Here is a 12,814-nt window from a genome sequence, read left to right on the forward strand (position 1 = left end):
CCCTCAGGAAGGAATAATGCATCCTCCCTTTTTGGGCAGAGAATGAAACCTGAAATCAATTCAGGGATTGTAGAGGACAAGAGCCCTGGTTTTCTTACATTTTTCTTTTTTTTTTATTTGATTTTCTTAGGTTTGTCTTTGTTTCAGCTCTGCAGCAGGCAAGATATTGGGTAAAATTTTCAAAAGGCCATAAGTGACTTTAGAGCTGAAGTCCCATTGTCAAAAGTGACTTGGACACACATGAGCTTATGTCTCACCGAAATTCAGCAGGACTCAAGGGCCTAAGGTTTTTCTTGCAAATGAGAATTAGGTATTTTTGCAATTTTACCCCTAGTCAACATGCCTGCACTGTGGAGGCAGAACAGAAACTGGAAAGGATCTCCAGATAAGCATGGTTAGTCCTTCCCTGCCAATAGAGTGCAGATTTAGTTTTGCCTCTTTCTGCAGTGCAGGTCCATTAGTAGACCTGTGGAACTGGATTTGATGGAGAATTATGTATTTGTAATTGTCACTAGGGCCAGCTGATAAGCAACTTTCAGACTGGTATTACAGCAGCAGCCAGGGCCAGCTCCAGGCACCAGCAAAGGAAGCAGGTGCCTGGAGCAGCCAACAGAAAGGGGCGACACGTCCGGGTCTTCGGCAGCAATTCGGTAGCGAGTCCTTCACTCCCTCCCTTCTACTTCAGCGGCACTTTGGCAGCAGCTCGATCAGTTTTTTTTTTTTGTTTTTTTTTTTTCACCGCTTGGGGCAGCAAAAAAGCTGGAGTCGGCCCTGGCAGCAGCTGGAAGAATTCTTAGTTCACAAAAGTGGTAGCCTTGTTATATTCTAATGCAGGGGTCGGCAACCTTTCAGAAGTGGTGTGCCGAGTCTTCATTTATTCACTTTAATTTGAAGTTTCGTGTGCCAGTAATACATTTTGACGTTTTTTAGAAGGTCTCTCTCTATAAGTCTATATATTATATAACTAAACTATTGTTGTATGTAAAGTAAACAAGGTTTTCAAAATGTTTAAGAAGCTTCATTTAAAACTAAATTAAAATGCTGATCTTACACCGCCAGCCCGCTCAGCCCGCTGCCAGCCTCGGGTTCCGTTCACCTATGCTGGCAGCAGGCTGAGCGGGGCCTGCGGCCGGGACCCCGGCTGGCAAGGGGCCAGCAGCCTGAGTGGGGCCAGCAGCCGGGACCCCAGACCGGCAGTGGGCTGAGTGGCTCAGCCTGCTGCCAGTCTGGGGTTCCGTCCGCCGGCTTCTGCCAGCCTGGGTCCTGGCCGCCGGCCTGGGATCCTGGCCCTGCCCACATAGAGTGGGTACCTACCTTCTCCCTAGTTCTAGTCCATTCTCTTCCTCTCTCTCTGCACTGAGCTGAGGGCGGGAGTGCACTGAGCACAGGGCTGGGGGTTGGGGTGTAGGGTCTGGCCAGGAGCTAGAATGAGGGAGGGGATTCAGGGTTGAGGCAGGAGGTTTGGGGGTGGAGTGCTTACCTGGGCAGTTCCCATTTGGTGGGAGGGGTGGGGGTGGGAATGGGAATGTAGGGGGTGCAAGCGTCAGGACATGGGGTGTGGGGGGGGCTGGGTATGTGGGGGGGTGCAGTAGTCAGGGCAAGAGCTGTGGGGGGGCTGGGTATGGGGGGTGCTGGAGTCAGGGCTGGGGTCGTAGTGGGTGCAGGGGTCAGGGCAGAGGGCTGGGGGTGTGGGCTAGGTCGTGGGGGTGCTCCCAGCCCCCTTCCCTGGGTGGTTCATGACAGAGGGCTGGAGGGGATATGCCCTGATGCCACCCCCCATCCCCATAGCCCCGTCCCCACCTTGTCTCCGCCTCCTCCCCAGAGCAGCGAGTGCGTTGCGGATCTGCTTCTCCCTCTCGCTCGCAAGGGCCATCAGCTGATCAGCAGCAGGGAGGAGGAGGAGGAACGCAGCACACTGGGGGAAGAGGCGGGGGGGAGCTTGCCTGCTCTGCAGCAGCAGCCGGCAGGACCAAGCTTCTTCACCCTGCCTCGGGGGAGGGAAAGAGGGGAGGAGACAAGCGGGCCGGGGCGGGCAGGATTTTTAATGGCACGCTGCTGCCTGCCGGGGTCCCAGCCTGGGTTCGGCAGCGGGCTGAGTGGGCTGGGACTCGGCAGACAGCAGCGTGCCATTAAAAAATCGGCTTGCATGCCATCTGTGGCATGCGTGTCATAAGTTGCCGACTCCGTTCTAATGTGTCGTGGTCTCTCCAAAGAAGGAAAGAAAGTTTTAAGAAATAGAGTCATTAAAGTGAAACTCAGCTTGTTTGAATCTGTCCACACTAGATTATTTTTTTCTTTGCACAAGTGTAGCTACACCAATGCAGCTTCACTGTGCAAATTCCTAGGCTAGATGTGCTGCACCAATGTAAAAAGACACTTGAACTGGTACAGCTTAACCCAGTGCAAGTCACTTTTTACAGGACGGCACCACATTTAGGGGCTTGGACTGGTCTACCCATAACAGTATAAGACACCCATTGTAGACAAATCCTTGAATTAGTCATTAAATTTCATAATTAAGGATTCCTGAGTGTATAGTACCCAAAATGGCAGATGAAATTTAATGTTGAGAAATGCAAAGTAATGCACATTGGAAAACATCATCCTAACTATACATATACAATGATGGGGTCTAAATTAGCTATTATCACTCAAGAAAGAGATCTTGGAGTCATTGTAGATAGTTCTCTGAAATCATCCATTCAATGTGCAGTGGCAGTCAAAAAAGCAAACACAATGTTGGGAATCATCAAGAAAGGAATAGATAATAGGACAGAAAATATCATATTGCCTCTAAATAAATGGTACGCCCACACCTAGAATACTGCGGGCAGACGTGGTCGCCCCATCTCAAAAAAGATATATTGGAATTGGAAAAGGTTCAGAAAAGGGCATCAAAAATTATTAGGGGTATAGAACAGCTTCCATATGAGGAGAGATTAATAAGACTGGGAATTTTCAGCTTGGAAAAGAGGCGACTGAGGGGGGATATGATAGAGGTCTATAAAATCATAAGTGGTATAGAGAAAGTAAATAAGGAAGTGCTATTTACTCCTTCTCATAATACAAGAACAAGGGGCCACCAAATGAAATGAATAGGTAGCAGGTTTAAAATAAACACAAGAAAGTATTTTTTCACGTAACATGTTGTCAACCTCTGGAAAGATCCTTGCCAGAGGGTGTTGCGAAGCCAATACTATAACGGGGTTCAAAAGGGAGCTAGATAGATTCATGGAAGATAGGTCCATCAATGGCTATTAGCCAGGATGGGGAGGAATGGTGTCCCTAGCCTCTGTTTGCCAGAAGCTGGGACTGGGTGACAGGGCATGGATCACTTGATGATAACCTGTCTGTTCATTCCCTTTGGGGCACTTGACATTGGCCACTGTCAGAGGACAGGATACTGGGCTTGATGGACCTTTGGTCTGACCTAGCATGGCCATTCTTATGTTCTTAATACAAAATGGTGTCACAGTTACGGCATATATGAAATGCAACCTACCTTTCTATACAACGTTTCAAGTTCTGGTTCTATGTCTTCCTCCAATGAAAATATTGGAGGTCTCGTAGAAGATTGTTTAATTGGACTAGGCAATGCTAAGAGTTTGCCATCATCTCCAAACCACCTTTTCCCCTATGAATAATAAAAGTGAGATAACATTTTTTGTAACTTTCATATGGGAATGACTTGCAATTATACTATTATTCCAGAAAATAAGATCCCACATTTCAGGAGACACTTAGCTTTTAAATCTTTTTCTTTAAGCAAGCAAACAAGCAAAACAATTTAAGCATGAGTAACTCGTGACTAGCATCCGCCATATGTTTTAGTTGATTCAAACAGAAAATTTTGAGTATACTGCAGTCTACTGACAAGCCCCAGGCCCAAACGAGATACATCTAAAGATCCTGCCTGAACCTTGCCGATGCTACAATTTTTCTTAATCTCCCAACGCTGCACATTTTAAGAAACATACTAATGTAGACAAGGCATATGATGCAAACTGCATGCTTGTTGATATAACTAAAACTACAATAAATTTCATGGCTAGGTCCATCAATAGCTATTAGCCAAGATAGTCAGGGATCCAATCTTGTGCTCTGGGAGTCCCTAGCCTTTGAGTGCCAGAAGCTGGCAGTGGATGACAGGGGAAGCATCACTCAAAGACTACCTGTTCTGTGCATTCCCGCTGAAGCACCTGGCATTGGCCACTGTCAGAAGACAGGATACTGGGCTAGGTGGACCATTGGTCTGACCCAGTATGGCTGTTCTGTTGTTCTTAATCTGTCTAACCAAGATGTTATGCAAATCTTAAATTAAATTTTATAGTGCTCACTTTTGATTTACTTTAATTTTCTAATAAATAATAACAATAACCAGCTCTTACATAACACTTTTCATCAGCAGATAGCAAAGCACTTTATAAAAGAGTTCATTATCATTATCCCCATTTCACAGATAGGAAACTGAGGCACAGAGCACTCAGTTTGGGTGGGAGGTACCTGGCCTGAAGCACTCAGTTGTTGCCAATTCCCCCCAAAATGCTTACTTTCTAATAAAAACCTTCCAAAATTCTGATGCTGCTCTCAGACTGTTTTGTTAAATATATGTGGCCCATCTGCTAGTGTGATTATTAATGCTTCACCTGAAGGGTAACAAAATAAAAAAGTAATAAACATCATAAGGAAAGGGTCTGAATTTTGAACACTCCTGTTTGTGACATAAAAAGAACCTGAAACAGACACTGGTAATAATGTAGTGGTGACTTACCTGCTCCTGTCTCAGTATTCTGTTCTCTAGAATATTTTGATTAGATAGTGACACAATGGGCCTTTCTCCTGTGTAAAGACCCTCATCTTCTAGGTACCTCGGCTGCATGTTTTCAGGCACCTTCTGAGACACAGGCACTAAAGAGCAATCAAATATTCAAATATGAAAGATATTTTATAACTGGAGATATAATATATCAGCTTTCTAAGGACCTATAGTGTTTTTTTAAAACTACCTTGATATTTTGCTGCTACAAAGGGAATACCCTAAAAATGCTGTCTGTGAAATTTGCCTGATGGCAATAACTAATATTGTTTATGTACAGAACCAAAGCAGCTCTTATTTCCATAATAAGGACAGATGTATAATTTACAACAACATTCTACATATTTATTTATACTTAAAGTAACTTAGTTTTAATGAATAACATAAAAATAATTACTATGCTAATTAATAAGTGTTTTTTGGTTTTGTGGTGATGGTGTTTTGGGGCTGTTTGTTCATTTTGGGGCATTGCCTGTATTATTTCCCAATATAGCTGATTCATACACTCTGAGGCATGAACTCAAAACTTTCTAGATAGCAGCACCCACTCGGGCTGTACACACACACTATGTCCTCACACCTCAACTTTCTATACAATGGGGTATATATATCGGGGTGTATATAAGGAGCACAGATCTAATTATCACTCTGTTTTCTCCATTAAATCAAGAATACAGTCACCAACACTGAGGCCACTGGAAGCTGAAGCTGTCTGACGCAAAGCACCCAGAACTGAGAACTCGAGAATACCATCATCAAAGATGTTGACATTGAGAAAGATCCAGATATCAATGCTAGTACATACTGGTTATGGGTTAGAGAAGAGTTGAGAGACTGATGGCTCTATTTCTTCTTCCTCCTCCTTCACAGAATGAGGCTGGGAAGCAAAAGCTTTTGAGGACTTGGCAGGCCCAGTGAGTGGACTTGGCAATGGCTCCTGCCTCAATGCTGGATTTTGGGAAACATGACCACTAAGTTAGCAAGCTCCTACGGTTGCTTAGTGTGATTCTCAGCAAGTCTAAGGGGGAAAACAATTGAGGACAGTTGGCAGTTTTTCCAAGAGACATTATTAAGGGTACAAGAGCAAACTATCTCACTGCGAAGGAAAGATAGGAAGTCTGGCAAGAGACAACCCTGGCTTAACCAGGAGATCTGCAATTATCTGAAACTCAAAAAAGAGATCTACAAAAAGTGGAAACTAGGTCAAATTACAAAGAATGACTATAAACAAATAATACAAATTTGAAGGGACAAAATTAGAAAGGCCAAGGCACAAAATGCGATTAAACTAACTAGAGACATAAAGGGTAGCAAGAAAACGTATAAATACATTAGAAGCAAGAGGAAGACCAAGGACAGGGTAGGCCCCTTACTCAATGGGGGGGGGGAGGGGAATAATAACAGAAAATGTGGAAATGGCAGACGTGTTAAATGATTATTTTTTCATTTCAGTTTCAGTAAATGCCAGTGAAAATGAGGTCGAATCAGAGGCTAAAATAGGGAAAGAAAAAGTTAAGAATTACTTAGACAAGTTAGATGGTTCAAGTCACCAGAGCCCGATGAAATACATCCTAGAATAATCAAGGAACTGACTGAAGACATAGGCACGGGAAATATGGGTGCGGGGGGTGCTGTAGCACCCCCGGGGTCCAGGCTGCCAGCCTTGTGCCCGGGAGAGAGGGGGATGGACAGGGGTAAGGAGGCTGGCTTTCAGCACCCCCACTATTAAACATGTTTCAGCGCTACTGACTGAAGAGATATCTGAGCCATTAGCGACTATCTTTGAAAGGTCGTGGAAGATGGGAGAGATTTCAGAGGACTGGAAAAGGGCAAATATAGTGCCCAACTATAAAAAGGGAAATAAGGACAACCTGGGGAATTACAGACAAGTCAGCTTAACTTCAGCACCTGGAAAGATAATGGAGCAAATAATAAAACAATCAATTTGTAGACACCTAAAAGATACTAAGTTGAGAAGTAAGAGTCAGCATGGATTTGTCAAGAGCAACTAATGTCAAACCAACCTGATAGCTTTCTTTGACAGGGTAACAAGCCTTGTGGAGAGGGGGAAGTGGTAAATGTGGTATATCTTGAGTTTAGGAAGGCTTTTGATACGGTCTCGCATGACCTTCTCATAAACAAACTAGGGAAATACAACCTAGATGGAGCTACTATAAAGTGGGTGCATAACTGGCTGGAAAACCATTCCCAGAGAGTAGTTATTCGTGGTTCACAGTCAAGATGGAAGGGCATACTGAGTGGGTTCTGAAGTAAATAGGATTAAATTCAATAAGGACAAATACAAAGTACTCCACTTAGGAAGGAACAATCAGTTGCACACATACAAAATGGGAGATGGCTGCCTACGAAAGAGTACTGCGGAAAGGGATCCGAGTGTCACAGTGGATCACAAGCTTAATATGAGTTAACAGTGTAACTAACACTGTTGCAAAAAAAGCAAACATAATTCTGGGATGTATTAGCAGGAGTGTTGTAAGTAAGACACGAGAAGTAATTCTTCCGCTCTACTGCGCACTGATTAGGTCCCAGCTGGAATACTGTGTCCAGTTCTGGGTGACATATTTCAGGAAAGATGTGGAGAAATTGGGAAAATGTCCAGAGAAGAGCAACAAAAATACTTAAAGGTCTAGAAAACATGATCTATGAGGGAAGATGGAAAAAACTGGGTTTTTGTTTAGTCTGGAGGGGAAGACTGAGAGGGGACATAACTGTTTTCAAGTACATAAAAGGTTGTTACAAGGAGGAGGGGGGAAAAATGTCCTCCTTAACCTCTGAGGATAGGACAAGAAGCAATGGGCTTAAATTGCAGCAAGGGAGGTTTAGGTTGGACATTAGGAAAAACTTCCTCTCAGGGTAGTTAAACACTGGAATAAACTGCCTATCGAGGTTGTCGAATCTCCATCATTGGAAATTTTTAAGAGCAGGTTTGATAAACACCTGTCAGGAATTGTGTAGATAATACTTAGTCCTGCCATGAGTGCAGGGGACTGGACTAGATCAGTGGTTCTCAAAGCTGGTCCGCCGCTTGTTCAGGGAAAGCCCCTGGCGGGCCGGACCAGTTTGTTTACCAGCTGCGTCCACAGGTTCAGCCGATCGCGGCTCCCACTGGCCGCGGTTCGCCGCTCCAGGCCAATGGGGGCTGCAGGAAGGGCAGCCAGCATGTCCCTTGGCCCGTGCCGCTTCCCCACTGGACATTGAGAACCACTGGACTAGATGATCTCTTGAAGTCCCTTCCAGTTCTATGATTCTATGAAAGTCTAACATATGAGACAACTTAGTTAGGTCTCTGTGCTTCAAGACTCCCCCTCAGGCACAGATTCCTCTGGCTGTACCTGCAGTACCACAGAGATCCTCAGTCAACAGGTGCTATTGGAGGTTAGAGTATGTTATATTCAGTTAAATTAACCAACAAAAGAAAAAAATGCACATCATACCTGTTAGGATGCTTGGAGTGAACAAAATTTCTCTTTCCTTCTGTAGTCGCTCAGAGTAGCTTTTGTAATCTGCAGGTTTTACTACTAGAAAATCACGAGCCATTTGATCAATAATGAATAAATCTTCTCTATCATTAACAAGGCAGTCCTCTTCATCCTAGATTTTAGATGTAAAAAATTACTAGTTCTTTTGTTTAGTACAAAATTCTGGTCTGGAAGGCATCAACCTCACAATTTTCCATGCAATCAGAAAAATGGGTTTTATTTAAATTATGCTGTACAGTACGTCCTTGCTATAACGAACCCCTCGGGAATCCAAGCCATTTATTCTTTGTAGCCAGGGGTTCATTACAGCAAGAGAGACCCATCGCGAGGGATGCAGGGGTGACAGTTCCTCCAGCACTGGGCTGCAGCAGGGGCTGAAGGAGCCGTCAGCCCCTGCCACGGCAGGATCCAGGTACCAGGTTCATTATATTCTAGGTTCATTATTATGAAAGGCATTATAGCGAGGCTGTGCTGTATTTGGTAAAGCTAGTTATTCACATTCATACACTGGAATGATCAAAATCAATATCATCATAATTTACTCAAGATGTTAGCAAGTTACTGTATGTTAGAGTATTGGAAATAGAAACTCCATTTCATCTTAACAAAATGTACAGTTTACTAAAAATATGTTAATTGGGACAGATTCTACCACCTTTACTGACACTGAGTAGTACACTAGTCTGCCACCCTTGGAATGAATGAGACAATTTGTGGGGGAAGATACTGCTCAATGTGAGAAAGGTGGAAGATTTAGGCCTGGAGTTACCACCTTGGATTATCAACTATGATCACTTTTCCTTTATGTCTTGTCATCCTACTTTCATATTGTCTTGAAAAAGTAGCCTATCATAATTTTTTTTTCAGTCTCTTTAATAAACATGCAATATTATCCTTAGGTAAAATTGACATCTACTGATACAATGTCTACTGATTTGTTCAATTTACTATGAAACTCTATTTTCTCATATATGGCTATGCAGCTTTACAAGGCTTCTGCATCAAGAGTGTAAATTATTTGTTATATAATTGTTAAGCAAGAAGTACTTCACTGCTAAAAAAAAGCACTAATTGCAAAGAAAATAAACTTCTAGCTCATATCTGTTTTGAAAACGTAATCCCAACGTTTTGTTTTTAAAATAAATTACAAAATAAGTCAGTTTTTATTAAATGGATAAGCAAAAGTTAGCATAAAAAGTCTGAATAAAAATATGAAAAAAGTGTATGATTTGTACCATTTCATCCTCTATTTGTTCTTGCTGATAGCTTACTATAGATTCCTGTTCTTCCCCTTCCTCTTGATTTGATTCACTCTTTTTTTTGTTCTTAGTTTCTTCCTTTATATTCTCTGGTTCAGGATCAAAATTGAAAGTAAAAAAATTATATGCTTCTTCAGCAGAAGGAAAATCAGTCTGGATCTAAGGAGAGAAGGCATCATTTATTTAAGATCATGTTTACCATTTTTTTAATACAAGTAAAACAACTAAAACTATCCTTTCACGAGTAACAGCAATAACATTTTGAATCATTAAAAAAATATCACACAAACACCAAAACATTGAAATCAAGCATCTGTTAAATAGTTTATATATCAAAACACTTTTACCATTCATATCTTTACCACTTAATAAAACATTTATAGTAAGGTTTTTAAAATATCAACTGCTTCAGTTTTAATTTGCTCATCTTTTTAAATACAAACATACTTGGGAAATGATCAGAGACCAGGATTATGCTGTGAAAGCTAAAGCCTCGCATGTGGGGGAGGCAGAAGGGCATCTTACATACAGCAGTTTCTAGAGATATTTTGCACACAGAAATCACAAGCAGGAACAATGCCCTCTGAGGGAGTTTAGAGGGGCACAATGAGATGTGACTTCTACACCTTCCATGCTGAAGGCCCCAGAGTCTACCAGACAGTACTGAGGGGGTGGGGGGCAGAGACATTGTCCAGTCCTGCCTCCTGTAGCACAGCTTGCAGTGATATGATGCCATATGTGCCTACACTCAAGAAGCACAAGTTTGGGACTCTTCTGCCCCTGCACACAAAGTCAAAATCTGCCCCTTAATAGGCAGAACTAATCTTTAAAATTTATATTTAGTGACTCAATTAACAGCAGTATTTTGTTACCAGACATATAACATGGAGGAGTATTGTTGTGGCTGTCAATCAATGACAGAGGACTGTCTAACAAGAAGTGAGAGCTCCTATGGGCCCTAATCCCTGGGCCCATATTGCTCTGATTTCACAATTCACGTTTTATCAGAGATTTTTGTGGCTATTTTTAATATTTGTTGGTAGAGTTGCTATGGGTTTATGAAGATGATCATATTTTAATTGTTTATTACATTCCTAAGCACCCTGACAATGGGGAGGGCATTTTGCAAAGTTAGGTCCCTGCCAGCTGCTCCACGCAGTGACATCGATCCCCACTGAGGTCAGTAAAGGTTGCTGTTATTAAGGAAAACGATTCTTACGTGTGACTTTTGCTTGAGTTTTTTGACAGAATCACGAAACTTGACTTTAGAAGACGTCTGGCATTCATCCTCTTGCATGTATCTTGACTCATCATCAGACTGCATTAAAGTTATCACACACGTTATTTACAGACACAGCAAAATGAAGGTGGTGAGTAGTTCGGTGTACAGATTAACTGTTGCATGTTTACAGTACAATTTTATTCTGATCAAAAGGTTATTAGAAAGTGGGTGCATTTGCTAGTTACAGTTAACTCTTTTCTCTTCTAAAGCAAAACAAAACTACTCAAACCATTGTGTGATCCTGATTATGAAAGGAGGGATAGAAACAACAATTTATGAAAGCGGAACTGAATACTACATTCACACACCAACATGACCTACTGTTCTTCCTATATATTTTGTATACTGGAATTACTGCGTCCCATTGATTATCTTCATTTTACTAAGTTTCCATGATGCCTATTATATCAATATCCTCATTTAATGCCAGCCTCTCTAGTTCATCCACCTTAGTATTTAAATTTCTAAAATTTGTACATAAGCACTTGTACGTTTTGTCAATATTCACTTGCTTGCCTTTGTGTGTTACATTTAAATGGAACTCCTATGTTCGACTGTCCTCATTAGCTCCTACTTGTACTTTACCAACTTCCTATCCTCTTTACAAGCATATAAAGTTCCTCCTTTAATAAATTCATCCATAAGAGATGTCTCCACCTGAACCTTGTGCTCCTTTGCATCCATAAACTTTTCCCCAGCCTTTAGTTTAAAAAATCCTCTACAACCTTTTTCATTTTACAAGCCAGCTCTCTGTTTCCTTTTTAGGTTTAGGTAGAGCCTATCCTTCCTGTAAAAGCTCTTCCTTTCCCAAAAGGTTCCTTAGTTTCTAATAGCTCAAAACCCTCCTCCCTGCGCCATTGTCTCATCCACACATTGAGACCCTGCAATTCCGCCTGCTTTCCTGGCCCAGCAGGTGGAATTGGAAGCATTTCAGTTAATGCTATCATGGAGGTCCTGGACTTCAATCTCTTACCTAGCAGCCTAAATTTGGCCTGCAGGATCACTCTCCTACCTTTGCCTACATCATTGGTACTTACATATGCCACAACCACTGGCTCCTCCCCAGCACTGCACATCCGTCTGTCTTATGAGATCCACAGCCATTGCAGCAGGCAATTTATTATGTGGTTCTCCGGGTCATCACAATCCCAACTATCTATGCTTCTAATAATCAAATCCCCCATTATTATTATTACCTTCTTCTTCCTAGTAACTGGGATTCCCTCCCCAGGAGGGGTATCCTCAATGTGAGAGGATACAGTGACACCATCTGCAAACTATGGGTTTGTTTCCCTCCACTCCAGCTTGATGCTCCTCTTCCCCAAAAATGTCATCCTCCTTTACAGCATGGAGGCATGTCAAACTCAAGGGTGGGACCCATCTATTATGTCTGTGAAAATCTTCTCTGTGTACCTCTGTCTCCCTTAGCTCCTCCAGTTCACCCAGTCTGGTCTCAAGAGCCAATACTGTCTCTCTAAGGGCCATGAGTTGCTTGCACCATATGCACACATACACCATCTGCCCAAGACAGGTAATCGTATATGCTGCATACAGTGCAATAAACTAGACTGCCCTCACTCTGATGCTGGACTACTGCCTGCATTACTTTTAGTCTTCAGGGGTTTTTTTGTTTGGTTGGTTAGGTTAGGGTTTTTTGGGGGCGGGGAGGGTGTTAGTGGTCTAAATTCAGAGTATTTTTGTTAGGTGTATCTGCCTCTCACACTCCTCAAAACTTCCATTTGCTAGCTCCTCCAGGAGTTTTGGACCTGATTTTTTAAAAACTTCAGTTCTCCTTGAGTTAACCCCGCCCGCTTGCCAAGTGATTCTAAAGGAGTTAGGGATCAAAGGATAGCAGGCTAGAGTCTCATTATCTAGCCTAGCCTAGCATGTCAGTAGGCTCAGGACACAGCCCCCACAATACAACACACTGTAATATTTAAAGCAAGCAAGCAAGCAA

The 12,814-nt window shown here is 42.5% G+C and overlaps 1 protein-coding gene across 6 annotated transcripts in view; it reads right to left on the reverse strand.

The window, feature by feature from the left end:
• The window catches only part of CC2D2A (coiled-coil and C2 domain containing 2A), a 132,399-nt gene that overhangs the window by 93,897 nt on the left and 25,688 nt on the right, over positions 1–12,814 (reverse strand). For 5 of the 6 annotated variants that reach the window (XM_073342472.1, XM_073342471.1, XM_073342476.1 and 2 more), the window contains exons 7-11: positions 10,795–10,893; positions 9,552–9,734; positions 8,272–8,428; positions 4,772–4,908; positions 3,503–3,634 (exon numbers count right to left, since the gene is read on the reverse strand). In XM_073342472.1, the coding sequence (XP_073198573.1) occupies positions 3,503–3,634; positions 4,772–4,908; positions 8,272–8,428; positions 9,552–9,734; positions 10,795–10,893 (708 nt within the window). The remainder of the gene's footprint in view (positions 1–3,502; positions 3,635–4,771; positions 4,909–8,271; positions 8,429–9,551; positions 9,735–10,794; positions 10,894–12,814) is intronic. The other variant, XM_073342474.1, reaches the window with a different exon arrangement.

Source organism: Lepidochelys kempii, chromosome 4 (genome assembly GCF_965140265.1).
Source record: "Lepidochelys kempii isolate rLepKem1 chromosome 4, rLepKem1.hap2, whole genome shotgun sequence".
NCBI classification, from domain to species: domain Eukaryota; kingdom Metazoa; phylum Chordata; order Testudines; family Cheloniidae; genus Lepidochelys; species Lepidochelys kempii.